Source organism: Microtus pennsylvanicus, chromosome 9 (genome assembly GCF_037038515.1).
Source record: "Microtus pennsylvanicus isolate mMicPen1 chromosome 9, mMicPen1.hap1, whole genome shotgun sequence".
NCBI lineage: Eukaryota > Metazoa > Chordata > Mammalia > Rodentia > Cricetidae > Microtus > Microtus pennsylvanicus.
Genome location: NC_134587.1, coordinates 26,018,123 through 26,044,815, shown reverse-complemented (window position 1 = coordinate 26,044,815; position 26,693 = coordinate 26,018,123). Strand labels below are relative to the sequence as shown.

Below are 26,693 nucleotides of genomic sequence, written 5' to 3'. Positions count from 1 at the left end.
CTCTTTATAGACACCCTAAAATGTTTGCACCTTGTAAGTCAGCATTTGATGTTCTCATTAAGCTTTGGGCACTTTCTAAGTCACAGTCGCTAGGCTTATTTTGTAAGTTTTGAATGAGGCATCAGTTCTGAGTGTATGGTTTAACTGCAATGATGCCTGTTTAAGCCTTTTAATATGAGTACATGTGCCACATTTGTTAAGTACCTACTCTGCGCCAGGTGCAGTCCTAATTAAGAGATATATCCCAGGTAAGGAATTTGTGTGACTACCAGTGATATCAGAATAAATGATGAACTAAACAGAATAACCATTGTTAGCCTGGGATATGTCATCAGCAGAAAACATAAGCCTCTCATAGTTCCACAAAAAAAAAATATTATATATAAAAATATTTAAGGAATTAGTCTAGTTTGATTTCTAGATTGTTTTTAAAACTTTAAAAATTACGTTTGTTAAAATTCTACAATCTTAAAGTCATTTTTCATAACTCTTCCCTAAGCACTATCTGATTAGAATGCTTACGTAAAACGTGAATCCAAATTTTCTCTTCTGGATGCAAAATGTCTAATGAGTACATATCAACTTTTAAGCATGGAGTAAAAGCAGGCGCATTCAGCAAATGCTTAGTAAAGCATAGAAATGAGTGAAAGCCGTGCACTACAGTCTGAGACCACACACAGTTCACAGAAAACCACATACAGACTTGTTAGTTGCTATTACCACTCTAAATGGATTGCCTTACTCTAGGACCATCCTCTTTCATTTCATAGCTATTCAACATCAGATCCCACTTAAGAAAAATCGAAAAGATGAAGTAATTGTGACTAGTCATTTATCAAACTTACCAGAAGGCACAGAAAGCTTTACATGTTGAAAAAAAATAGTAACATTGCAAGAAAATCCATAGTTCAGTCACATATTTAAATTCATTTGGGAAGACTGCAATGATCCCCATGCTGAACTGGCCATACTAACTTCTCTTACAAATCTTCCCAACATAAAATTGATGGAATAGGAGAAAATAAGAATATTAAATATTCTGAGACCATGATTTTGCGCAATATTAATTTTTAAAGCAAGCTTAATAGTGATGCTGAGAAAAATAAGGTCTCAACATTAGAGTCCTAGTCATAACTGAAATGTATAAACAAATTAAATGCTTCCCCATTTGAATAAGTCAGATTCAGAAGAACAAGTATTCAAAGATATATCATGTCTTACCAAATTTAAGATTTAGAAACATGATCTACTGGATTTAAAATATCCAAAGATTTAGTATCTTCACACTAAGTTTTTCTAACAACTAAAGTTGTTTAATGGGACAATTAAAAGAAGACAATGGAATAGACTTGATTTACATATTTTATAGCAATGATATTACATTTCCAGTTTCCTACAGTAAAAATTCAGTACACTGATATAAAACTTCTATTTAAATCAACAGGGTTGTTATGATATTGATCTGTTCACAGTAATATTTACAAGAACTGCCTTTAAAAATCTGTTTAATCAAGATAATCACTTTTTTTTTGCTATGTCTGGTTTGCATAGGTTAATGCAGGGATATTTTGCAATTTATAATGTTTTATAGGGATCTGAAAATTTGAAGAAATTATAAATACAGAAATCTATTTTGAGGACATGCTAAAACACATCAATAGCTTTTTATTCAAATGTATTAAAAACTTGAGGTTGTACTTTAAAAGCAAGTTTTACAGATTCTAATTTCGCTTGTGAAACATTACAGGTTTCCTTCCAATATCATATGCATGATTTAAAGACTACGTCTGACCTCCACATCAGGTGCTCAGACTCATTAACAATCTTGACTATTGCTAACCTGGCACCTCTGAAAATTAAATCCAAGGAAATTCTGTTGCCAAACTTAGGTATTTTGAGTAACATACAATAGAGGAAGGACTAAACTCAAGCAAGAAATCTGATTATTTAACGTTTTCTCAAAGATAGTGATCTTACTCAAAGTCATGTCTTATTTCACAACAGAAAATGACATGGCAAGGAGAAGGTTAGAAACAAAGAATCTCCCTTTTTTGAGTTTTTTAAGAGTGGCCACTAGATTTAATTAAAACACTGGACAGGATGGAAAAATAGTTGTACTGATCTGTCCCAACTCACTTAAATTAATGAAACAATTTGTTTTATCTAAATCTCAGCTTGAAAGAGACAATCTCAGTGAGATCAAATGAAAAGAACAAAGATAACACCTAAGATGAAAGAGAAGACTAAGTGCTAAATTATCCTTAAACAAACAAAAACAAAAAACCATACACACACACAAAAACACCCTCCTACACTGAAGGAAAATAGTATAAACGACATTACTAACCTTCAAAAGTTAGCACGTACAGAGTATTCTATCTTTAAGCCATTGCCTTTCTAAAATATCCCATAGGAAATTTATAGATGAAAACACTTTTAAGGACCTGAAATGCACTAATTCATGTTCATAAATATTAAAAAAGAAAAGTAATATTGCTACCATGGGAAGGATGAAACAAAATTTCAGGGATTTATTATCTTGTAAATGATCATACAATTTCCTTAGCGCTGAGTAGTTTGTGTAGAAATAAACACTAGTGCACACTATAAGAGAAGGTTTAATAGATAAAAATGTACAAAAATATTGAAATCAGAAATGTTTTAGACTGTGTACCATGGATTCAATACTTCTCAGTGAATAAGGAAGGCAATTTACAACCTCCTCAATGGAATTAAAAAAAAGTGAAAGAGAAAGATTGGATTAAAAATTCAAAGAAAATGTTTCAGTCAACATTGATTTTTCTCCCCCCCCCAACAAGGATATTTCAACTATCACTCAAAAGTTCGGTGGCACATTCTTTAGTAGGTCCTTAAGGCAATATATTTAAAGTAATTTACAATTTGATTTGATGTTAGCTATTTTAAAACATCACCTCAAAATAGATGCTCAAAATAATGCCCTCACAGCCTTTTTTAAAATGTATTCAGATGTTTCATAAAAAATAATGGTGGCTTTATTACAGCAGTGCTCATTAGCACCACCAGGTAAAGGTCTACCAAGTTTCCAGCAAAAACACCCATTTCTTAAGAGCTCACCATAAAAGATAACGTTGGCTTTAACCAGTTTAGTAGTGCACAAAAAAGCAGTCTAATCATGGGTTGCTGGTGCTTTTTTTGTACTACATTATAAAAAAAAATGTTCATTGTCAAAATCCAACTTCTATAAAGTAAATCAAATCACCTCATGACTTAGAACAAAGTAAAGACGTCTGCAGCTATCAGTAAATTGCCACTTTTAATCCATCCTGCAGTGCCCTAGGAAAGGGTCACAGAAAGACAGTTATGACTGTAGGAAAATATGATTCTTGATACAGAATCAAGTTATTTTCAATTTCCTTTGCTTTTATAAAGTCCACAATAACAATACATAAATGCACTTTTTTTCCTGTGACACAATTAAAACCCAGTGTTATTTTGTAAATTGAACTTAAAATAATCCCTGGTCTGAATTAGACTTTAAATCATACTATAAACATATATTTGGTATAATTTATTGATCATCATCCAGTTGCTCCAAAAGTGTTCTTCTGCGCTTTTCTAACTCCCCTTCACTCAGTTCGCTGCCAGAAGTGTCCCAGTTACCCTGCAAAGACATTCAGCATAATTATAGTTAAAGTTAACCCAGAAAATATTAAGAAAAAAATTAACTACAAACATTTCAAAGTAGACATTGAGTTTCATTCACTTAAACACATTTCACAGGGTTTTAAAACTCCAAAGCCCAACAATGGGTTATTAAGTATTCCTTGGATCTCATTAGAGAAAAATTCAAAGACTGGGATTATATATGGTACTACTTCAGTTTATGCTAAAATTTGTAATCAAGGAAAAATTGTATATACTAGTTTCTTTCCTTACACACAATTAAATATGAAACAATCCTACTTAATGGAAGCCAGATGCTCACTTCCTAGGCAGTATGTTCTTTGATAATTTTAAAGAGATTTTGGGTAAACACTTGCAATCTTATGCGCAAATAAGCAGAAAAGATTTAAGTAAACAAGATTAATACTGCATCATTTCTGAGATACGCCCTTTGAAAAGTGGAGCACACCTGTAAGATGTTTTGTTTAAATGACTGCTACAGAAGAAGTAAGTACAGAGAATAAGTCACTTTATGGAGGTCGTGACACATTCATTCAAAAGATGTAAAAAAAATGGGGTAGATCTGGGAAGAGTTGATGAAAAGTGTTGGATATAATCAAATTACATTGTAGAAAATTATTGAGTTATGAACAAGATGACTGTGGACCCTGATTTGAGCCTTCTAAATCTTACAGGGAGAAGGCAAGGCACAGTTGCACACATCTTTAGTCCCAGCACTCAGCAGGCAGAGGCAAGTAGATCTCTGAGATCCAAGATAGCCAGGGCTACACAGAGAAACCCTGATAATTTGAAAACCTAGGACAAAGTGCACAATGTACTTCTTAGTGGTATTGCACCATTCAGACCACATCTTTCTTTCTGAGTTAAAGCGAAAAATATTTTGTGCTGTTAACTTTTTTTTTTAAGAAATATAAATCTAAAAGACTCAAATAGATGGTAGCTCATGAGGAGCAGTGAAGAGAATTTCATCCTTTCTTCAATGTTAGCAGACCCAAGACAAAGAGCCTGTTCTTTAAACAATTCTGTTTTAAACAGCATTTCTTTCATTTTTGTGCATACAGGAAACACATAATTCAAGGTACTTACAGAATCCTTTCCAGTCTTTTTCTTAGGTGATTTGTGTTTTGACTCTGATCTCTGTCTACTTCTGTCTTTTTCGCTTTCTCGATCTTTATCTTTTTTATCCTTCTCTCGTTCAGTATCTGATTCTGGAGAATCCTATGTAAATAAAAATGAACGTGTCAGAATTTTGATAACATTCTGTTAAAAATAGATTTATGTAGGCAATATTTGAGAATTTCACATTTATTAGGTTAGGTGTATTTAGAGAGGTAAAATGTAATTTGTTTTTAAGGTTTTTTTGAGACAGGGTTTCCTTGTGTAGCTCTGGCTGTCCTCAAACTCTGAGAGATCTGCCTCGATTTGCCTCTGAGTGCTGGGATTAAAGGTGGGTGCCACCATATCGCACTTTGAACCCGAGATTTGATTGAATTTCTCCATTGTCATGGGAAAGAGTTAGATGCAGTGTTTCCAGTAGGAAGGATTACATTTGGATAGGGTAAACACCATGAAAAGCCTCACTAGCAGATTAGATCATAGTGTAAGTACAGGGTAAGAATAACTACGGTGTAACTACTTATTCCTTAGAATCCAGGCACCCCCCCTCCAACCAACAACCCCAATAAGATGCACCCTCAGCTCATGTGCATTTCCCATCAAGCAAATTTAACTATGGTTTATGTATACAGCTATATACAAGGCTAACAAAGCTGCTCACTAGGTCATGTACAAGTTTGACAGGGGCATAATTCTTCATCAAAATTATTACAAAAAGAAAAAGTTATTTAAAACATTAGTGCTTAAATAAAAGTTTTGTGTTAGACTGGGGCAAGTATTAGTGGGCAGCAGGAAAAACAAAAACAGCCAATCTAACTAATTGCATACACCTGTGGTAGGACTCAAGCACTAACATTTTTGAAAGACTCCTGTGTAAACCTAATATACATCTAGAGCTGGTGTATGTCTTTTGATTGAAGCTTGTGATTTTAATGAAGGATTAAGGCAAAAGACCTATATACATTCTGTTCTTGTGTGCCAAGCTAAATGGTTATAAAGAATTAGATGAGAGGCCCTATGAATCCTTTCTTAGATCAAAGCCTAGCAATTGTTAAGAAATAGAAACTTTCTTACAGATTTATGTCTCCTCTTTTTGCTTTTCTTCTTATGCTTTTTTGATTTCTTATAACTTCTCTCTGTAGAGCATAGAAAGAAAAAAAAGGTAAGAAAATGAGGAAATCAAAATGTCACGGTTTAGTTAAAAAACAAAACAAAAGACCCAAAAAACTCACCAGACTCAGCACTAGAAGAATGTTCTGAAGCAGAATGGGACTCTGATCGCTGTCTTTTTTTCTTTGAATGGCTGTCATCATCATCTGATTCTGATCCCTAAACAATACACATAAATTCATTCATAATAATGCTCACAAATATTTTGATAAAATGTCACAGTCAATTTACATCCTTACCGATCGAGAACGGGAGCGTTTCCTATGGTGTTTTTTGGATTTCTTAGAATGTTTCTTGTTCTTTGAATGATGATGTTGGCATTCATGCTAGAGTGGCAAAAGAAAACTTTAAAGAACTGCACTTGTTTTACATAGCCAATCACACAAAAATGTTACAAGTTCAACACATGAGATCTTAAAAAAAATAATACCTTGTTAGGACAAGGTGCCCAATGACTGTATAAGAAATCATTGTTTTTCTTATTCTTATTAGCTATTCTACACCTTAGATATTTTACAAAATGAGGTGCTTTTTGTCAAAGGTTGGTAAGGAAAAGTATTATATCCTAGAAAGGTATAACTTCTTTCCATAATGATTAGATGTAATAATACATTTAGGCATTTTGTTTAGTAAGCTAAGCACTGATATAAGGTAAAACCTCACAGGCATCCTTAAACTGAGATTTATAAAACCTATTTCTCTTTCTTTTATCCTGAGAAGCATTTCCTACTTATTCAGACAGGGAATACTTATGTAACTGTGTTCGTAACAATGAACAACTTGTTGTGGGCATGGGGACAGTTACAAAACAGTTCAGTATGTGAAGGTGCTTGCCACTAAGACCAAGACCCACGGTAGCAGGAGAGAACTTCTGACTTCCAAATGCACATTGTGACTTACACATGTGCATACACAATCATAAAATACTTATGAGGTTACTTAGAAAGGAGAGGTGCTGCAGTAAAAGCTGCTTATTCCTAATGCTTATACCCATGTATCAGAAAACACCACCTTTGGTCAAATAGAAATGGAAAATATGATTAAGAAGGAGTCCATCTTTATCGCACTGAATGCTGTCTCAAGGCCTAATTTAACTGGTCTCAAAATCTGGAAGTGTTAGCTCTTTTCTATGCTATCATCTTTAGCTTAATTTACCACCTCACTACATTAGCTCTAGTTCATAATCACCAAAATCACACAGCTGAAGATCCTATGTGTGTGATGTATGCACGAGAATATGAGGAGGTGGACTCATGCAGAGGACAGATGAGGACACAGGCATCTTCTTTAACTTTTCTCCTGAGACATGTTTCTCACTATATCAGAAATCCCTTGTTCTGACTATGGTGGCTGGCTGCGAAGCAGCTAAGATTTACTTTTGGCCATCCCCTGTGCTTGGGTTACAGGCACACACAGCCATGCATGCTTTACTTTTTAGTGGGTGCTGGGGATTTAAACTGTTTTTAATACTTCCACAGCAAGCACTCTTACCCACCGAACCATCTCTTCAGCACCTGGAAGTTTCCTGAATTAAGAAAAGATAGGTAATACACTCTCTAGTGCACACTATCTCAAAATTCCAAATACAGTCAAATGTTTCAGAATCTGGGCATGATTAAAACTGATGCAAAATTTATGTGAATTGAGCCTGAGGTTCTATATTTCTGTGAGGATCCTACACAATACAAATGTTATTGGTCTAAGGTATATAAACAACTGAAGGCCAACAAGGACCAGTCATAGAGGTCATATGACTTCATGGTAACAGAGCAATTTGTTAACATTGATGTTAATCAAGAACAAAGTCAAAAACAGCTAATAATTTTATTACTCATGTGCTATCATACCAATACTATGATAAATGCATGCTATCTTTTGGCTTAAAAGTCATTAGTTGTCTAGAACTGACTTCATAGTGAACTTTAAAAAAAAGTGTATGCACGTGTGTGGTCTCAGTTTGTGTGGGAACACGTGTGTGCAAACGGACATGCAACTATACATGGAATTCACAAGTTTACACTGATTGCTCTCCACCTTATACCGAGGCAAGGTATATAGCTCATTGGAATCCAGAAACAGAAGATTCTGATATTATAGCTAGCCATACCACTAGGATAACAGGCATTCTACCATATCCTCCCTGAATTTATGCATGTTGGGGCACATGAACTCCAGTTCTTACACTTGCAGGGAACGAGTTTGCCTGTTCAATTGTCTCCTTAACTCCAATTGAGTCAAACAGCAATGCTAGAAAACCCTTTCCTGCAAGTTACTTCAAGTTGTCACAGCTGGCTTATTTGTACCATCACTGACTTGTGAGAACTTAGTTCACACATCTAATAAGAGTACAGCTTCTGAAACAAATAGTTTTATTTTTAGTTGTTTTCCAAGAAAACGTTAGGATATTCCGAGGCTCATTGTTAGCTACTAACTTATTATGTGGCTGACAAACAAACAGCAAATCTGATGCTAGCTTTCATATAGGCCATGCAAACCTGTTTTTCATTTGAAACAATTCTACAGAAAGAAAACACTCACTCTCCTTGATCAGAATTATAAAACAGCAGTGCATGTTAAGAAATATACTTGACCATTTTAAATTCAAAGTTTCACCTTTTATGTCACAATAAACTAAGAATTACCTCAAGCACATGCATGAAATCTTTAAATATTCTTTTTCTTTCAGATTCTAGAGTTATGTCCTCAAATGCTGGTTCTTTTACAAATCTCTCTCGGATCTGAAAAGCAATGACATGGAATGAATATATGATAATGCCAAGAAAATCTTATCACGACTAAAAGGTATCTGAGCTAAAACTGTGATAAGCCCTAAAGTGTGTATTTTGTCTTTCAAAAAAATTCTAGCAGGTCAGGGTAGTGCATGTCTGGAGGCAGAATCAGGAAGACCTCTGAGATCAAGGCCATCCTGACCTACAGAGTCCCAAGACAGCAGGTGCTACCCCAAAGAATCCCTGACCCCAGGTGGTGGCGGTTGTTCAAACAATTTTTAACCCTCTCTAAAATTCAAATCACAGAAGACTTTTGACATATCTAGTATGGTTTATGAATAATTTTAGTGTATTTCAACTGTAAGGCACAGCCCCCATTACAGACAATTTATTAGTATACATACATCTTCCCAAACAGCATCCAGCTCTATCGGAGGAGCCGCCTGTTTCAACATACTCTTAAATGCAGACTCTTTTCTTTTCATTTTCCGTGCTTCCTCTTTTTCTCTTTCACGCTCACGGGCTTCTGCCTTTTCTAGTAACTATCAAAAAATCATATCTAGTAAGTTATGATAGTGTAAGTCCTGTTTCAAATATTCATTGTTCTGAAAAGCAGTATCGCAGTATCATTTATAAATGTTTCAACTTGACCTATAACAATAAAAGGTAAGACAGCCATCATTTTTATAAATTTTATTTGACTTTACCTTATACATCCATTCACAGTATCTTATCCCACTAGCCTACAACTTTAAGTAATTTTTAGGTGAATAATAATCTAGATGTGTGATAATCAAACTTACACTATTGAAAGCCAACTTGATATTTCCCGCATCCAAAGTAGTTGATCTTTTTGTTGAACTGATTATTGCCACAAAATCTTCAAAAGTAGTATTTACTTCAACTACAAATCCTTTATCCTAAAAACCAGAAATCTTATTATAAGTAACACAAAACTCCAAGGAATGAATCCAAGTTTTCAAATAGGTAAGAACAAGTGTCTTATTTACCTTAAGAATGTCTTTTATTATCTTTTTTTCATCATGATAACGTGCTTTAAGATCTTCAACATAAAACTTGAAAAGATCAAGTGCAGTTGATCCTAATGAAAAAACTAAAGAAGTCAAAAAGCTAGCTCTAACCAAGAGCTGCAATTACTTTTTGTTTGTAAAACAAACATAAAATAAGGCACACACCTACCCCACCAACCGCTGCCCCTCACCCTCCACTCCACTCCAACTACCAGCTTAGGTATGGAAAGAAAAGAATCTCACCCGGCTGACCAAGCATATTAGTGAATCTAATGTCAGAACTAATAGTTGGATACAGTTCCATCCAAGAGGACATAGAATGTAGTTGTCCATGCTCATGTAATTCATCTAAAAATATCTGTATAAGAGGAAATAAATACTTTTGAAAAATCCTTAGAAATATACAGAAACATGTTAAAACCTGTTAATAAAATCACAAATGCTTCTATTAGTGCTATCCAACATTTTTAGGTACAAAGAATATTTCCCATTTCATGGGAGTAAAAATGTTTTTAGATCACAAATGAGCATAAACAAACTATCCAAAGAAAGGGTTAGGGGCAGAAGCAGCTCTTGCAGAAGACCTAGGTTCTGTTTTTAACACCCACACTCAAAATCACTTCTAACTCCAGTCCCAGGGGATCTGAACATCAGGCAAGTACATGGTATATACACACATGTAGAAAGTAAACTCATATATATAATAAATCTAAAATCAGACATAAAAATATACTACTTTCAAAGTGTTTAAACTCCCATAAGAGCTTAATTGTTACACTCCTAAACTGTACTATAGCATGTTCTTTGGAAATCATATACTCATTATTCATCTTTTTCCCTCATGCTATTTTTCTCAGCTAAAATCTTATGTTCAAGTAGAATAATGTTTGCTACAGCCTTGCCTCAAATATCCAAGAACAATTTCTAAAATATAGAAATTCAAGAGTTTGACATATATGGTTCAAAGCAAAGTCTATGTAGTGAACTGGAAACAAGGATCTCAAAGCTGTTTTGATCCTTGTTGAAATTCAATGACTATATTACAGAACTAAACTCAAAAAGGCATTTTTCTGTTACCTGGAAAGATTCCCTATTTTTACGCTGCCGCCTCCTTTCTCTCAATAAAGTCTTCTGTTTTTCTTCTTCTTCTTCCTTTTCTAAAGCCCGGATATGTTCCTCAAAGCATATTAATGCATCTTCTTTATCCATGTCTGAAGTATTTTTCATATAAAAAAAATAAATTTGAAATATTAACAAAGATAGCAGTTTAATGATTTGCATTAAACTCTACAAGTTCAAATTCAGTGCTCAAAAATACTTGCATTTGAACTTAGACATGATCTTGTAATGATACAAATTTTAAGACTTCAAACACTACAAAGAATAAAGGGAAGCGCACATGTACATGACAAAATGAACTAACAGAACAATGTTATACTTAATCCCAAATAGATTTTCATTATTTTATTGATACAAATTTTTATTAGTTCTAAGAGTTTTGTGTGTATTCTGATGATATTCATCCCTCTGCCTCTTTACAGATAAACTCTCCACTTACTCAGCTAACTTTGTGGTCCCTACCACTCCACACTTATTTAAACCCGTCAAGAACAATGTCTTGGGAGAGAGAGTCTTCCACTTAAGGGTGGTCAAATTTATCAGGAGCTATATTTCAGAAAAAAACTGCCTCCCTCTCCAGCAGCCATCAGTAGCTGCTAACATTCTACAGCTACGCAAACTGCAGCCAACACCCATCTCCATGCTGCGATTTGTCTTATGCAGGTGTGACTGCTGCCACAGTCACTGTTGAATTCCTATGTGTAGCTGCTTCACTTTGTTTAGAAGACACCAGTAATCTACAAACGGTTGACTTATTACATATTTCAATAATTATCTGTTAAAGGTAACTTGGATCTCTAGAAAAGTATTTTTCCCTAAAGCAAAATTCAATTAGAAACAACCCATTATAAAATAAAGTATTTTTTCCCAAAAATACAAATCCTTGTGTAAAACTGAGCTGGCAACTGCATAAAAAGTCAGAGCAGTTCCACTGAGGGGTACTGCTTCTCACTATTTTCCTTATGTAGGCATTGTTCTTACTCTGTAACTCTTCATCCTCTGCAAACGTTGGGTTATCCATTAGATACTGCTGGGCTTCAGACCAAGTAGTAGAGTACGTAACATTAGCCATATTGTCAAGTATGTTTTTTAAGGCTTCCCAATTTCTCTTTCGTAACTGCTTTGCTTGTTCCTACAAGAAATGTTTGAATAATTCCTTTAACATTCAAACAAGGGATCTGAATTATAATTACTTAAGATATTCTAACATAAATGTAACATGCTTCATTTTCTTATTGTTCTTTCTTAATGTGTAGTAGAGTCCTTACCTTCAGTTTTCCATCACTCTTTGAAGTTGGAATCCAAAAATCTGTATTGCTTTTCTATCCTCAGTCCATAAACACATGTCCTTACCAGCATGCAGTACAGATACAATCCATGAGGGCTACGGTTACACTCACAACATGGAAATTCAGCTATGCTCAACTTTCAGTGACACATGCACTTTCATCTATGTGTCCTTCAATACTAGACGCAAAACAACTTAACAGATAAATATTGAATAAATCAGCACCACCATGATTTAATCACTTATTAGTATGTGTAACTAATATCTCTTAACATAGCTTCTAGTGAATCAATATAATATACAACATACAAATACAACATAAGAAATTAAAGAAACTGGTGTTACAACTTTTACTAATTTAAATAAGGAAAAAGTCTTACGCAGAATGTTGAAATATTAGTAATTTAAAACGCACCTTTTCTTTTTTTGAAAGGAAGAACAAAACGTCTTCATAGATTTCAAGCCGATCACGCTCGGAAATAGCATTCCAAACTTCCATCTCCCCAAACATTTGCTCGGCTTTTCTAAAGATTATGAAATCAAGTGTTACTAGCTTACTGTATCACTATAATTTTAGATCTTTTTTTTTTTTTCCCTCAAAGACAGACATTCTCTCCACTATAAGCTCACAAATACAGTACTCAGGATAACTTTATAACACTCAATAAAATTATTTAAAAAAGAGCAAAAGCCTCTATTTTCTCTTAGAACAATTCATATTAGGTAAGGCTTTGTATTGTAAATAGCCCTTATCCCCAACACCACTTTCTGCAGACTATAAAACAGGCAACCATTACTGTACTATGTTCATTCCCTAATTAATGCTTTCAGTAAGCCTGTAAGTTAATGATTTTTTGGTATCTTATAAAATTGCTACATCCTCATTTACACAGCTGTTTTCATTAGCATCTATTTTGGATGAGATAGCAAGAAGCATGAAAGGAACAACAGGGCCTACATCATTAAAAACCTTACTTGTATCTGGTTGTGGAAGTCATTTTCTCATGATTTTCTAGAAAACGCTGAAAAGATTCCTTAGCTTCTTTGTATTTTGATCTTGCTTCTTCTTTTTCCTCTTTCTCAGTCTGAACTTTATAGGCATTAAAAGCCTGCTTTTTTTCACTCAGCTTTGCTAACGCACTAAATAATAGAAAATATCATACAAGAGTAAACATAAAGACTGGAGAATCAAATGCTAGTTAGTGCTTTAGAAAAAAGTGATGCATATATTAAGAAAGGGTCTGAAATTTATTAAAGATACAAAATTATTCTAAAGAGCAAGTTCTAGTGTTAAAATATTCTAATTTCATTTGGAACAAGGTACTATAATTGTAGGATAAGCTTTTTGGACTTTAGGCCATAGCACACATAAAATACTTTTATTTATGCTAATTACATAGCTATGAACAGCTGTTTATTACAAAGTTATACTCTCTTACACAATTTTAAATGTCCTAAGATTAATGTAAAGTTAATTTAAAAATTGCTGTATTACCTGTACCGAGGATCATTAATAATCATTTTCATAGCTTGTTCCCATGAAGCATTGGAGGGTACCCGCTGAAAATTATTTAAAAAAAAATTTTTTTTCAGAGAGAATGGTATTATAGGATAGCAAGTTTAACACTCATTGAAAGTATCAAGCACCCCCCTTTGCAGATTTTTTTAGTCTAAAATTTTCAATGAAGCAAATTTGTGATACAGTTATTGACTGAAAGAAAGTTCACACTGAAATTGAAACAGTATTTTTTGCATCACCACCAACTAAAAGATAAGCAATAATTTAAATAAAAAAGTCTTATTTATCAAGGCAAAAAATATGACTGTGAACTAATACCTTGTTGAATTTCCAAAAGCATTCTTTAATAAAAACACAACAAATTTAGTTTGTTTTCAGTTACAAAAGTTCAGATTAGTATTTTAAATAAAGGCACCAAACTGAACATTTATTAGGAATTATTAAGGGTTACTTAAAAAGTCTATAATACCTTTTCTTTCAATAATTCTTTAAATGCTTGCTTTGCCTCCTCCTTTGTATTCCAAGTATATGTTTTTTTTGCAGGTTGGCTCTCTTCCTCTTCTTTTTTAGGAGTAAAACTAGAGAGAGAGAAATTTAAACATGCTATTCATAATTTCAATAACTATTTTCTGCTTAGAAAATCATTTAACTATTTGTGACCTAAAACTTGCCAATTTTAGGAAGAAAGTTTCTTGTATGAACCCTGAAAATACAACTGTCTGAAGACACTAAGTTGACCTGTGTCACTAGTCTCCAGGGTAATAAATAGCTCATTATATTTATTCACATGTTTCATATTAGTGCTCTAATAAACCTGTTATTTTTGCATGTACACAGAAAGCTAAAAAGGGTATACAGAACAATCTAAGTGATCAATTAGCAAAAGTCAGCTTAGTTAATTTTTTAAACATAGTATTAAGAGAATATAGCAATTAGCAATAATTCTATGTCTTCTTTTTGGTTGATTTTGTACTATGGCACAAGCACCAAATCATTGTTTAAACCAGAAGACCTTAAATATTATTTGACAAGTTGTGCATAAGACTGCTAAATTCTGATTTCAGAAAGAATTAATATAATACAGAATTAGCAACAACTTGTTTGGGGTCCACTGAACTGAAAATAATTTAGTTTAAACAATGGAAATGACACTGCAATAACTATGGCTATAAGAATGTAATATGTATGCACTATAACATTCTTTAAGTGTCCTTTACATAGAAATTAATTAAAATCATTAAAAGATTATAGTTCAAGAGTTATAGTGGAATGTTTATTAGGAAAAAACTTTTTAAAACCATGAAAAATCAATTAACCTGCCTTCCATATTCATAAAAAAGAATAAAAGTAATCACATAAAACGTCTGTGATGATCACAGAAATCGCTCATCATTTGGAAGCAATTTGATTATGCAACATACAACAGATTATGCATTAAAAGTAACTCAAATATATATATATATTTGAAATAATTACATGTACTTATCATACCAAGTTGCAGAGGTATTTTGAGCATCTGAGTATTTTGGTGCTCAAAAATTTCAATAATAAAATGTAGAATGATATTTCCAAAGCTTACGTCCTATCACTTGACCTTTATGAATACAGAAAATATCTTATATACATGTGTATAAATGCACACATGTACATGCCCACACAAAATGCTTAAAATTTATGCATAGTTAAGGTAAAAAGAATAAAAGAAAATGTTGCCTCTACTCTTAATTGCCTCCTAATGTACCATTTCATTTCCTTTTAATTATGTCAGTATTAAAACATTATGCAGCTATTGGTGAAATTAACAGGAGAGAAATAACACGGACAGGAGTAAAGATGGAGGCAATATGACTAAATATTAACTGGATAATAGTGTTTGTTCAGATTATTCATCCATTTTTACCTTTTTTGTATATCTTGGCTCATATGGTAGAAAAAGGCAGTTTTTTTAAATAAATATTTATTTATTTATTTATTATGTATACAATATTCTGTCTGTGTGTATGCCTGCTGGCCAGAAGAGGGCACCAGACCCCATTACAGATGGTTGTGAGCCACCATGTGGTTGCTGGGAATTGAACTCAGGACCTTTTGAAGAGCAGGCAATGCTCTTAACCTCTGAGCCATCTCTCCAGCCCGAAAAAGGCAGTTTTGCAATCATTACAAGGAGTGTCTTTTGGTGACTCTTCTATAGAGTGCCTTCTCTTATCTGAGGCATTTTTCAACAAAGCTCTTTATATTTTTCAATTTATTTACAATAAGCTTAAAAACAAGCACCACCAATAACCATAAAGGAATGAAATCAAGTTTAATTCTGTTCTATTTGGCAGAGCTTTTCACCTTCCAAAACTCATCTGTGCTCAACAGAAATCTATACTATTTCTTTAGCACTGGGAACAGAGCACATAAATCAGAGAAGGAAAACAGACACATTTCTCTAAAGAGCAAACTAACCAGGGCTTACTCCAAGCCTTTATTTAAAATACTCGAAGTTTGTAAACTGATTTTTTTTTCATTTTTGCCTTGATTTTTATTTCATTGACTAAATTAACAAGTTCTTATAGTTAAGTTAGGCACTGACTTTCAGAACTCTTGAGTTATAAAACTTACTCGGTTACAGTTTCTTGTTTAGAAGGTTCTTCTCCAGCACTAGTGGACATGTCACCACTTAGATCTTGAATAGCCGTGGTATTAGCAATCTGTGCTTGTTCTTCATTGGCTACAGTTACTGAATTTTCATTATCGACAACAGTAGCAACAATGGAAGTAACTTCAGGCTCAGGAGCAACTGGAACACTTCCGACAGTATTAGTAGGTGTGGTAGAAGTATTGGCATTAGCAGCTGCTGCAGCAGCTGCAACAACAGCAGCTGCTGCTTCTGCAGCAGCCATGGTGCTCATAGTGGTAGGAATTTCTGTTGTAGGAACTGGGGCTATGGATGTTGTAGTACATTCTTCTTGCTTGCTACACAGTAAAATAGAGAAACAGCATGAGAGTGAATACAAGGTATGGAAGTGGGGAGGAAGAGAGAGAAATGGTCATTTCAATACTGTAACAGTAAAACTAACTAAAGCCAATCTTAAAATAATAACACTAAAGAAATAATAAAGGGCTAAACAAATTCATTGACAGTAAACTAAAAAAATCACCCAAAAATATCACACAAAAAAGATAATATTAATTTTATGTTTGTTTTAGAGACTATCTTGCCATGATGCCTATGCTGGGCTCAGATGCATGGGACTCAGGCAATACTGTGGCTCTGACCTTCTTGAGTAGAGCTGGAATTAGTATTATATGTGTTATCACTTCCAGCTTCTACCATTATTTGATTTAGCATACCTGTACAGTAACATGAAATAAGTGCCCATACAAATTAAATTCCTAACATTCAATTATTTCATGAAAATCTCAATCTGTTCTTTTGCATAATATCTTCTTTGACATATATCAAAAATAAGAACTTTAAATCTATATTTAAAAATTAAAGGAAAACTTTGTGGGCTGGGGCTGTATAGCTCAGTATTTGAGGGCGAACATGCACAAAACCTTGGGTCTATTCCTCAAGACCATAAAATAAATTTAGTGTAATGGAGGACACACACACACGCACACACACATTTATATTATCCCACTCATAATCTTCCAAACACATCAAACCATTAGCCTGATCCTGTTAAATAAGTTTTTTTTAAAGAGGACAACTAAAATAAGAATGTCATGGAAAAGGCCCAAATTTTTAAACCCTACTGTTTTTCAAAATCGCTTACCTGCTTTCTTCAGCTTTGATCATTGCTATTAAAGAAAAAAGAAGAGTCATAAACTAGTTTTTAAATAAAACCACTGAAAACAAACTCTAAAAGGAGAAAGTACCATAATCTCATAGAATTTATCACCTGAAAAACAATTTAAAACTCACTTTAAAGAGCAAGTGTTTGCTTTCGTTTCCTCAAGGCCTCATTACAGCAATGAAAACTTGCCAATAGCAAGAGTTCAGCAATCTTTCCTAGTGCTGATACTTCAAAGGCTGCTGGCCTTGCAATCACTCTAAAAATACTCAGCATTTTGGAATACAATAGTATTGCCTCCAGGAATAAGACTATTTTTTAAAAGATAAAAAATGTAAATTGGTATCATACTCATGAAACTCGAGCCCATTTTTCTTTTTTCCCCCATTTTTCATACTAGCACTTACAAGCAGATTAGCAGCTATGCAAACCAACAATTTGTAGTCATATCAGAAATGAGCTTGACACTAAGTGAGCAATTTGGGATACTATTGATAACATTATTAACTCATGCTCAGACAGTTTAGATAGAGCTTTAAAGATCTGAGCACTCAATATCTGTTTTCATTCTAGGCTCTGGTAAACTTTAAATTTGGTGGTAAGACACATACTTTAATTTCTTATCACTAGGAATGAGGCGCTCCATGTAAGCAATGATAAGCTTAAATTTATAAACATAATTTAAAAAACGTTATCACTCATTAAAATATTTCTGAAATTTTAACTAAATACAAAAATCCCCCACATAACCTTCTGCTTAGCTAATCTAGATCAGTTTATGATAAAAGATCGTATTTTAAGAAGAGTTCTTAATTACAATGTCCGCTATTTTATTCCCTGAGTATTACACTAGATAACAATCTTTTCTAAATTTTGAAAGGTAGTGAATAGTTGACAATGTTTAAAACTATCCTTCCCTAAATGAAATATTTATTTACCCTAACTTTTAGATAAAAAGCATATTAATATTACATTTCATAATTAAAACAAAATCAGTATTTTATATGTATACTGATAATGTATGAACAAAATAATTGCTATTAAAGATCAACTACTACCCACTATCATTATTAAGCTTAATCACATGTTCCATGTATGCACCAACATTCAAAAGGATAATGAGTTTGTATGTCAACTTGTTCAACACAAAGTGTAACTTCAAAGCTCATTTATAATATAACTCTTAAATAAAACTGATTGTTTGAATTAATGTCTTTCACTGCAGATTCATCCATTCAAGGTTAGTGAAAATTAGTGACATACTTTAAATGTTAAATATAACAGAAAATGAATTATCAAAGCAGCTCACCATGCAGGTTTGATTTTGTAATAAGACCTCCAGCAACAATGGTATTCTGGTATCCTAGTTTCAATGGAATCAAATCAAATAAAGTCTATTTAAAATCTATAGAACTGAGATCTAGAGCAACAAGAAAATAAAGAGCCCATAAAACTGTTACATCATTTAAAATGTGCAGACAATTTTTTTTTTCCAATTTGAATAAGGCCTTAGTTTAAATATCCCTATTCAGGAAGGGCTGTTTCTAAGTGACTGGCATATAGGCAACAATTCCCAATAGAGTTGTTTTCCCATCTTACCTTCAAGATCCTCAAGTTCCTTGGGTTTGGCCCAGCGGGACTCTTTTGTCTGAGAATTATAGTAATAAGGCTTCCCAGAATCAGATTTGTACTCTTTCCACGGACATTTAGACAAGAGTTGCTAAAGAAGGGGAAAACATTCAGCAAAGAATAACATGTTCAGGACTGCTGACTATCCACTCATTTTCACTAAACATTGTCTACCTGTGTAACTCTAAATACCAAAGTTGTCAATTAAATTAATACACCATTTAACATTTATAGTAACTCTACAGAATTTAGATTTTCTCCATTAATCAATATTACCTGAAGAGAAAGTAACTTGTCAAAGGTAAGAAATATACTTATATAAGAAATACACTTATAAGACACATTGTGAGCATGTGTGCATATGAACAAGAAATAAACGGGGAATAAAATGCTAACAACCTTCCTTCTCAAGCCATGTGTACTTTAGATGACTTGGGGGTGCAGGGAAAATACAGTTACTGTCTTAAGTTCTTTATTTAAGCTAAAAATGGAATACCACTGGCTGGGTAAGACTTACACTCTTCGGTGAAAAACATTACCTGTTCCTAAGCACACTGACTACTAAACATCCAATACTGCTTGCTTTAATGCTTCAAACTTAACTTCGTCATAGTTTATCTATTTTTAATGGCCAAATGTATAACACAAAATAAATACCCTTTCATAGGCATTTTCACAAAGAGAAAATATTATCTCTAAGACAAGACAGTATTTTATAGGCAGTTTCATTGCATTACATCAAACCCCACAGTCAACTGGAACTGTTCACATAATTTTTAAAAACCAAACACATTTCCATTGAGAAAAACTGCTTTCCCCTTCAATTTATTCTTCAAGACATATTTGAACATAAGACAATAGTAAACCAAAAGTTTTTATTAACTCTTTGTCACATGCAAGAACTGCTCTTCGGATAGCTTAATTTAAAATTCTATGGACTATACTCAAGCTATCTAACAATCCTGACTCTCAATCCTCAAACATTTACCTCAGCAGGTGTTTTAAGATCATCTGGTTTTTCCCAGGTAGACTGTTTTGTTTCAGTATTATAATAATAAGTCCTTCCATCGGGTGATTTATGTTCTGTCCACATTGATTTCTAAAGGAAAAAATAATTACTCAAGTATAAAATATCCAACAGTGGATATTCACATGAGTTACAAGGCAGCAAGCATACGAAAACACCACTTTTAAGCATAAAATGATAATTTTTTAACAGTTCAAATTACCTGAACTCACTTGTTAATGGACGTAGAGACAGAACATTTTAAAAATCATTCAAAGGTAGCGTTATACATATGACTGCCCCAGAAGAATAGCAGCATTGTATTTTCTGCATAACAAGATAACCCTCTAGCAATATAAACCTATCCCTATGGACAACATACACAAACTAAATACAGACATAATAAATATATAAAGGTGTATAAATAATGCATTTATCTAGTCTAATTTTAAAAAAGCAAAACAAGGACTCAGACAATTTTCTAAATCAATCCCCTATAAAGACACAGTTTGTAAAACAAGGAAAAGCAAAGATGGTTTATTGCAAAAAGCACTACCAAGATGAAAAAGGGGGGAAGATTTTTGTGTGATAATAAATATAAATAAATCTATTTCCAATCAAGGATCTACCCAAACAATTCAATAGTCTACTGAATTTAAAAATGAGTCCTCAGGTATGATATTTAAGTTGTTTGAGTTTTACAAGTTCTTCTTTTATAGGCATCAGCTTTTTAAGTGGTAGCAAATTTAGCCATGTTCTATATAGAGATGCTAAAAATAATCTACACTATTTTTTCAAATAGATTACTATGCACATCACTTAAGTAGAAATAAAACACAACTGATATCACCTACTTGTTTACAGACTGTTACACAGACAAACCATGTCTCAAAAAACAACAAACAAACAAGGGGGAGAGTGGGTATCCTTGTCTTGTTCCTGATTTTTCTTTCATTCTTCTGTTTTTATCTGATTTTGGTATGAAAATAATACTGGCTTTATGGAATAAATTTCTATGTACTGCTTCTTCACTTTTTATCTTATGGCACAAATGAAGAATGGGAATGAACTCTTTCTAGAGAGTTTGACAGAATTCACAGCGACTCAGTCTGGTCCTATCTAGGCTTTTCTTCAAGGGGAGACTTTTAATCACAGCTTTACTATCATTGCTTGTAATAGGCTGCTTTAAGTTACTCACATTTTTGGAATTTAATTTTAGTAGGTGATACAGATTTTGAAATTGTTCCGTTTCTTCTGGGCTATCCTGTTTTTCCGATTATTCATTTTCACAGTAATGTCTAATAGTGTTTTCTTTTTAAAACTGCGGCTTCTTCTTATTCCTCCTTCCTTTTTTTTTTTTCGCTGCTGTTGAGTCAGTCTGTTAATGTAGGCCTAGCTGTTCTAGATTTCCTTTCTGTGTATACCAGGTTGGCCACAAAGTCAGAGATCCTCCTGCCTCTGCCACCACACTGGGCTCCCCTTTTCTTTATGTCAAACTGGCTAAAGGTTTGTCAATCTTAGTAACTTTTTCAAAGATACAGCTTTGCTTCCTCAATTTTGAATATTTTTGTTTTGATTTCAATTAATTCCTTCCCTATTCCTTAATTATTATCTGTAGTCTGTGTTTTGGATGAGCCAATTGTTTTAGCTAGCAAAGATCAAAAAATTTACTATCAAAAGTAAAAAACTACCATGTAAATAAGCAGGCAGAGCTATCCTTGTATCAAACAAAATAAACTTCAAGCCAAAGCTAATTAGGAGCAATAAAAAGAGAATATATTAGTCTGGGTTCTTGAAAGTTACAGAACAAATAGGGAAACAGAATAGAGTGGCTTTTAGATTTGTGGTACAGCTAGTAAACAATGGCTGTCTGTCAACAGAAAGTCCAAGAATCAAGCAGCTGTTCAGTCCAGGAGGCCGGATGTCACCAATGCTCCAAAGTATATGCCAGCATCAAAAAGTAAGCTCTGATACCAGTGAAAGAGGAACTTGTCAGTCAGGATGAGGGCAAATAGGCAAAGAGTGAGAACATCTTTCTTCCATATCCTTTATATAGGCTACCTCCAGAAGGTGTGACCCAGATTTAAGATGGATCTTCCCACCCTAAGATCTGGACTTAGGATAGTTCTTTCCACTTAAAATGATTTAATTAATTCCTACCAAGTACACCTAGCTGCTTAGTTTTAGTTTTGTTTTTTTGTTTCTTTATCGGATATAGTTGACAACCAAGAATTTTCTTATCAGGGCACTACATATTAATAGAGAAAATAATTCAAAGAATAACAACTGTGTGCTATAGGAAGTATTATGGCCAGTGGTTACCCGCATACTGGGGCATGGCCTTATACCATACAAGCTGATATAGAGCGTGCGTCTGCGCTCTCTTTCCGGTTCAGTTTCTATTCTCTGTTCAAGCAGATATTCTGATTTGTGAGTTTACCCCTAAATAAATAACCATCTATTTCTCAATTCTGAGCTAGTGTGGGATTTCCCATAACTGTAGACATTTATGGACCAATACTGGAGTAGAGCCCAATACCACGAAACAAACACCAAAAGATAAGACTACACAGGTCCTAACAAATAGTGGGGGTTTTCAATTACGCTCCCACATTTAGATAGGACTTCCAAATTATGAACAAACAATGAAATCTCATAGCTAAAATATATTATGGATAAACTCCATATCAAGAGACAGAGAAGCATCAGCACGTCTGAAGAGAGAGAGAGAGAGAGAGAGAGAGAGAGAGAGAGAGAGAGAGAGAGAGAGAGAGAGAGGAAGAGAGAGACAAAGAAACAAATATTTGGAGAGTAAACAATGCTTTCTTATATGAATAATCAGTCATCCAAATAACCAGAGAAAAATATAACAAAATTCAGACAAATGATAATGAAAATACATCAAAAATCAGCACCTTCGAAGCACACAGCCAAGGCAGCCTAGAAAAGTTTAAGTGATGTTTAAAAAAAAAAAGATATCAAAAGAGACAACTTCATTACGCACAAGGATCTCAAATACATTCTTAACACAAGTGATTAATGTTTTAATACGCATCCTCACATTTTTTGCTAATATTACTCATACTTTATACTATGGAAATGTTAGACAAAATGTAAATTTTCTTAATTGAATTTCAAGTGTTGATAAAGCAGCAAACAGAACTCTAATAAACATCAACATTGCATTTGTTTCAGGAACTGCTAAAAAAAAAATACAAATAAGACAGGGGAGAACTGAGAAGTCTGCAAAGGAGAGGAGAGTCTTGAAGATGAGAAGCTAGGGGGCTTGGATATCCAAAGCTAATAAAGATCAAGTGAGCGCAAGCATCCATGATGATCATTTGTTAAAGTGACCAAAGAGTTCAGTATGGAATATTCAGTAGTCATTTGGTATTTGAAGAAAATTGGAATTGATTATTTTTGATTTCGAGGCAGGGTTTTTCTCGGTAGCTTTGGAGCTTGTAGACCAGGTTGGACTCAAACTCAGAGATCCACCTGCCTCTGCCTCCCAAGTGCTGGGATTAAAGATGTGTGCTACCACCACCTGGCCTGAAAAAGTTTGATTTTTAAGTGGGTGGGGTACCTCATGAACTAACCAAAAATTAAAAATAATTAAAAAAAACCCAGAATCTCCATTTCTTCCTATTGTATGCATCAACCAAGAAATCATTTCTTAAATAGATTATGATGTGCTATAACAAATGGGCTTATATATGACAGTCAGCAACAACCAGCTCAGTGGTTGGACTCAGAAGTTCCAAAGTACTTTTGAATGTCAAGTTTCCGTCAAAAAATGGTCCTGTTCACTGTTTGGTAAATCTGATCTGCTACAGCTTTATGAACCCACTGTATCTGAGAGGTATGTTCACTATACTGATGAACAGTTTTTATAGCTGTTCTAAAATACTCAAAAGCCTGCAGCCAGATATGATTAACAGAAAGGTCTCAACCCTTCCCCAAAATGTTTAACAACATATGATATAACCAACACTTTGAAAACTGAATGAAGAGTTGTTAAGTTCATTATCTAATATCTGAGCACTTGGCCAACTTAACTACTTCAAACATGCTGACAGCTTTTTGTAGGGAATACACTTCTACAATCAGCAACATGAAGAAAATGCATTCCAAGAGTTCTACTGAATCTGGAAGGACTTTTCACACAATGGGAATAAATTATTTTCAGTTTGTTGAGACAGGGTTTCACTATGTATCCCTGGCTTCCTAAAACAGTCTGTCAACTAGTCTAGGCTCAAACTCAAGAGACCCTCCTGCCTTACCTAGACATCCCCAGAAATACACCTCAACGATCTTCCTACACGAGTCTCCATAAAGCTCAGTTTACATTGACAATCACAACCGAGGGAACAGGTTACAGAAAAAGAAAAAAAAAGATGAAAGCAACAAAGAAACCCTCATGAGTATACAGGCATTTGGATTCACAAGTAGGCCTAACAAAATAAATTGTAAATTGACAGCTTTGATAAATTATGCCTGGAAAACTAGGTGGGTAGTGAGTCACTGAGAATGAAACTGGGTCATTTTTTCTTACTTCATAAAAGTCCTCAAAGTGAACTTATTGCAAGACCTGAACTACTGAAATTAATAAAAGAAACACTTCAGGATAGTGACAATTACTTTCTGAGTAGGACTCTACTTCAGAAAATCATACAAAAAGTGACAAGCAGGAATTTATCAGATTAAAAACTTACGCACAACAAAAGAAGCAACAGGGTAGAGAGACTAAGAATGGCAGAAACTCTGCGCCAGCTGTTCGTCTCACAGATGAGAAATACCCCAAATTAAGAACCCAAAATTAAGCACCAACAACATGTGGATAAGTGAACTGAGCAAATATTTTGCTGCTTTTTGAAACTGGGTCTCTCTGTGAAGCCCTGGCTGTCCTATAACTAGCTAGATAGACCAGGCTAGCCTAGCTTCTACCTCAGAGATCCACCTGCCTTGGGCTCCCAAGTGTTTGTATATGCATGTGGCCACCATACCCAGAAAGCAGACAATTCTTAATAACAAAAGACTCATAAATATATAAGAAAATAACTCAATATCCTTAACTAGGAGGGAAATAGAAAGAAGTTCTAACTCCTGGCAGTCAAAACTGGAATTATCAAGAAAAGAAAAAATACCATCAAACTACAAATGTTGTCAAGGTTGTAGACAGGAATCCTCATCTACTGCTGCTCTTCAAGAAACTAAACTAGGACTCACTATTCCACTTCTCAGTTATTTCTGAAGGAATCAAGTCAAAGCACAAGTGAGTGCTGCACACTCACATTTAAAAACGACACCCTCCAAGACAGACAAGTTTTGCATCATTCTGGGTCCCTATAAATATTGGAGAACTTTTATAAAATAAAAATAGGGACTTATTTGAAAAGGGACAAACCAAAGGAGGATAAATATATTCTAAGTTTATTATATGCATACCTAAATATATCATAATGAAACCCATTATTTAATGAAAATAAAAATACATTTTCTTGATTTTTATCCAATCTAGTATTTTAAGGAGAAAGTTTTAATATTCTGTCTGTTTACAGTAAGATGAATAGTTTAAATCAGTAAGTCAAATATTGACAGTTGAAAAGTTTTCTTCACAAGATAATGCAAGTTAAGTAGTTACGAAACTTGCTATATTAATGTCTACTATTAAAAACATGAAAACAAATTAAAAGCAATTTTCCTAGAAGTTACACAACTTTTTAAAAAGTATGAGACTCCTAAAAGGACTTAGAATATGTACAATTCAACACGTTTATTTTGGAAAATCTAACAAAGATTTGCATAAATACTTCTAGCAAAGTATATGAGCTTCTGAGACATTATAGGAGTTACATAACATTCTGCCTAAAACAGTAAAAATTCTACTTCAACCTTCCTTGGCTTCACCTCTTTCTTACTCCCTGGTCATGTTGATTTTTTTCTTGCATGTACAGCAAGGTAATGTCTTTGGTCACGCTGTTAAATAGCTCAGTGGCACTAACCACAGGTCAAACAAATAATCATCAGACCTTCTATTATTCAGTATTCAAAACTGTATGGAATATACATTTCTTTTCTTGCCTTTGGAAGATGGGGGTAGGAGCACATTATAAACACACCATTTTTGCAAATGCAGATACAGGCCAGAGAAGGACTTTGAAGTCTATCACTCTCTGCTTTACTCTCATAGGGAAACATCAAGTTTACTGTTTTGTTTAGTTCAGCTAGCCAGTTAGCTCTTGGGACTCTCTTGTCATGGCCCCCAATGCTCCAATTATAGGAATGTACGTTGAAAATAAAGATTTAAAATTAGGTTCTTATGCTTGTAGAGCAAACACTTTTACCTACAGAGCCATCTCTCCAGCTCTAAACATTTTTCGCCCCCCCGCCCCCAATTCCTGTCTTTTTATTAACTCACGCACAACTCCTTGTCTTCTGGGTTGTTGAAGAAGTTAAGTCAGACACGACTTGCCACAGTAATGTCTGTCAAAGTGACTGGCCATGCAATCTCCAGCACCGCATGCTGTGGGACAATGGTTTTACCCTGTAAACATTTGTTTCTTGTACTTGTTTAATAAAATGCTGATTGGCCAGTAGCCAGGTAGGAAGTATAGGCAGGGCGACCATGCAGTAAG

General features: G+C 34.0%; 1 protein-coding gene across 15 annotated transcripts in view; it reads right to left on the bottom strand.

The window, feature by feature from the left end:
- Nucleotides 1–2,506: 2,506 nt before the first annotated feature.
- Prpf40a (pre-mRNA processing factor 40A) overlaps nt 2,507–26,693 on the bottom strand; it is a 40,088-nt gene continuing 15,901 nt past the window's right edge. For 4 of the 15 annotated variants that reach the window (XM_075985198.1, XM_075985197.1, XM_075985206.1 and 1 more), the window contains 21 exons: nt 20,041–20,151; nt 19,023–19,143; nt 18,733–18,786; nt 17,406–17,430; nt 16,246–16,599; nt 14,108–14,216; nt 13,615–13,679; nt 13,095–13,259; nt 12,535–12,643; nt 11,813–11,963; nt 10,790–10,923; nt 9,956–10,070; nt 9,692–9,783; nt 9,485–9,601; nt 9,086–9,223; nt 8,595–8,690; nt 6,192–6,278; nt 6,015–6,111; nt 5,857–5,918; nt 4,753–4,884; nt 2,507–3,643 (listed from right to left, as the gene is read on the bottom strand). In XM_075985198.1, the coding sequence (XP_075841313.1) occupies nt 3,551–3,643; nt 4,753–4,884; nt 5,857–5,918; nt 6,015–6,111; nt 6,192–6,278; nt 8,595–8,690; nt 9,086–9,223; nt 9,485–9,601; nt 9,692–9,783; nt 9,956–10,070; nt 10,790–10,923; nt 11,813–11,963; nt 12,535–12,643; nt 13,095–13,259; nt 13,615–13,679; nt 14,108–14,216; nt 16,246–16,599; nt 17,406–17,430; nt 18,733–18,786; nt 19,023–19,143; nt 20,041–20,151 (2,427 nt within the window). In that variant the 3' untranslated portion in view covers nt 2,507–3,550. Of the gene's footprint in view, nt 3,644–4,752; nt 4,885–5,856; nt 5,919–6,014; nt 6,112–6,191; nt 6,279–8,594; nt 8,691–9,085; nt 9,224–9,484; nt 9,602–9,691; nt 9,796–9,955; nt 10,071–10,789; nt 10,924–11,812; nt 11,964–12,534; nt 12,644–13,094; nt 13,260–13,614; nt 13,680–14,107; nt 14,217–16,245; nt 16,600–17,405; nt 17,431–18,732; nt 18,787–19,022; nt 19,144–20,040; nt 20,152–26,693 lie in introns of all 15 variants that reach the window. The other 11 variants (XM_075985211.1, XM_075985202.1, XM_075985201.1 and 8 more) reach the window with 3 other exon arrangements.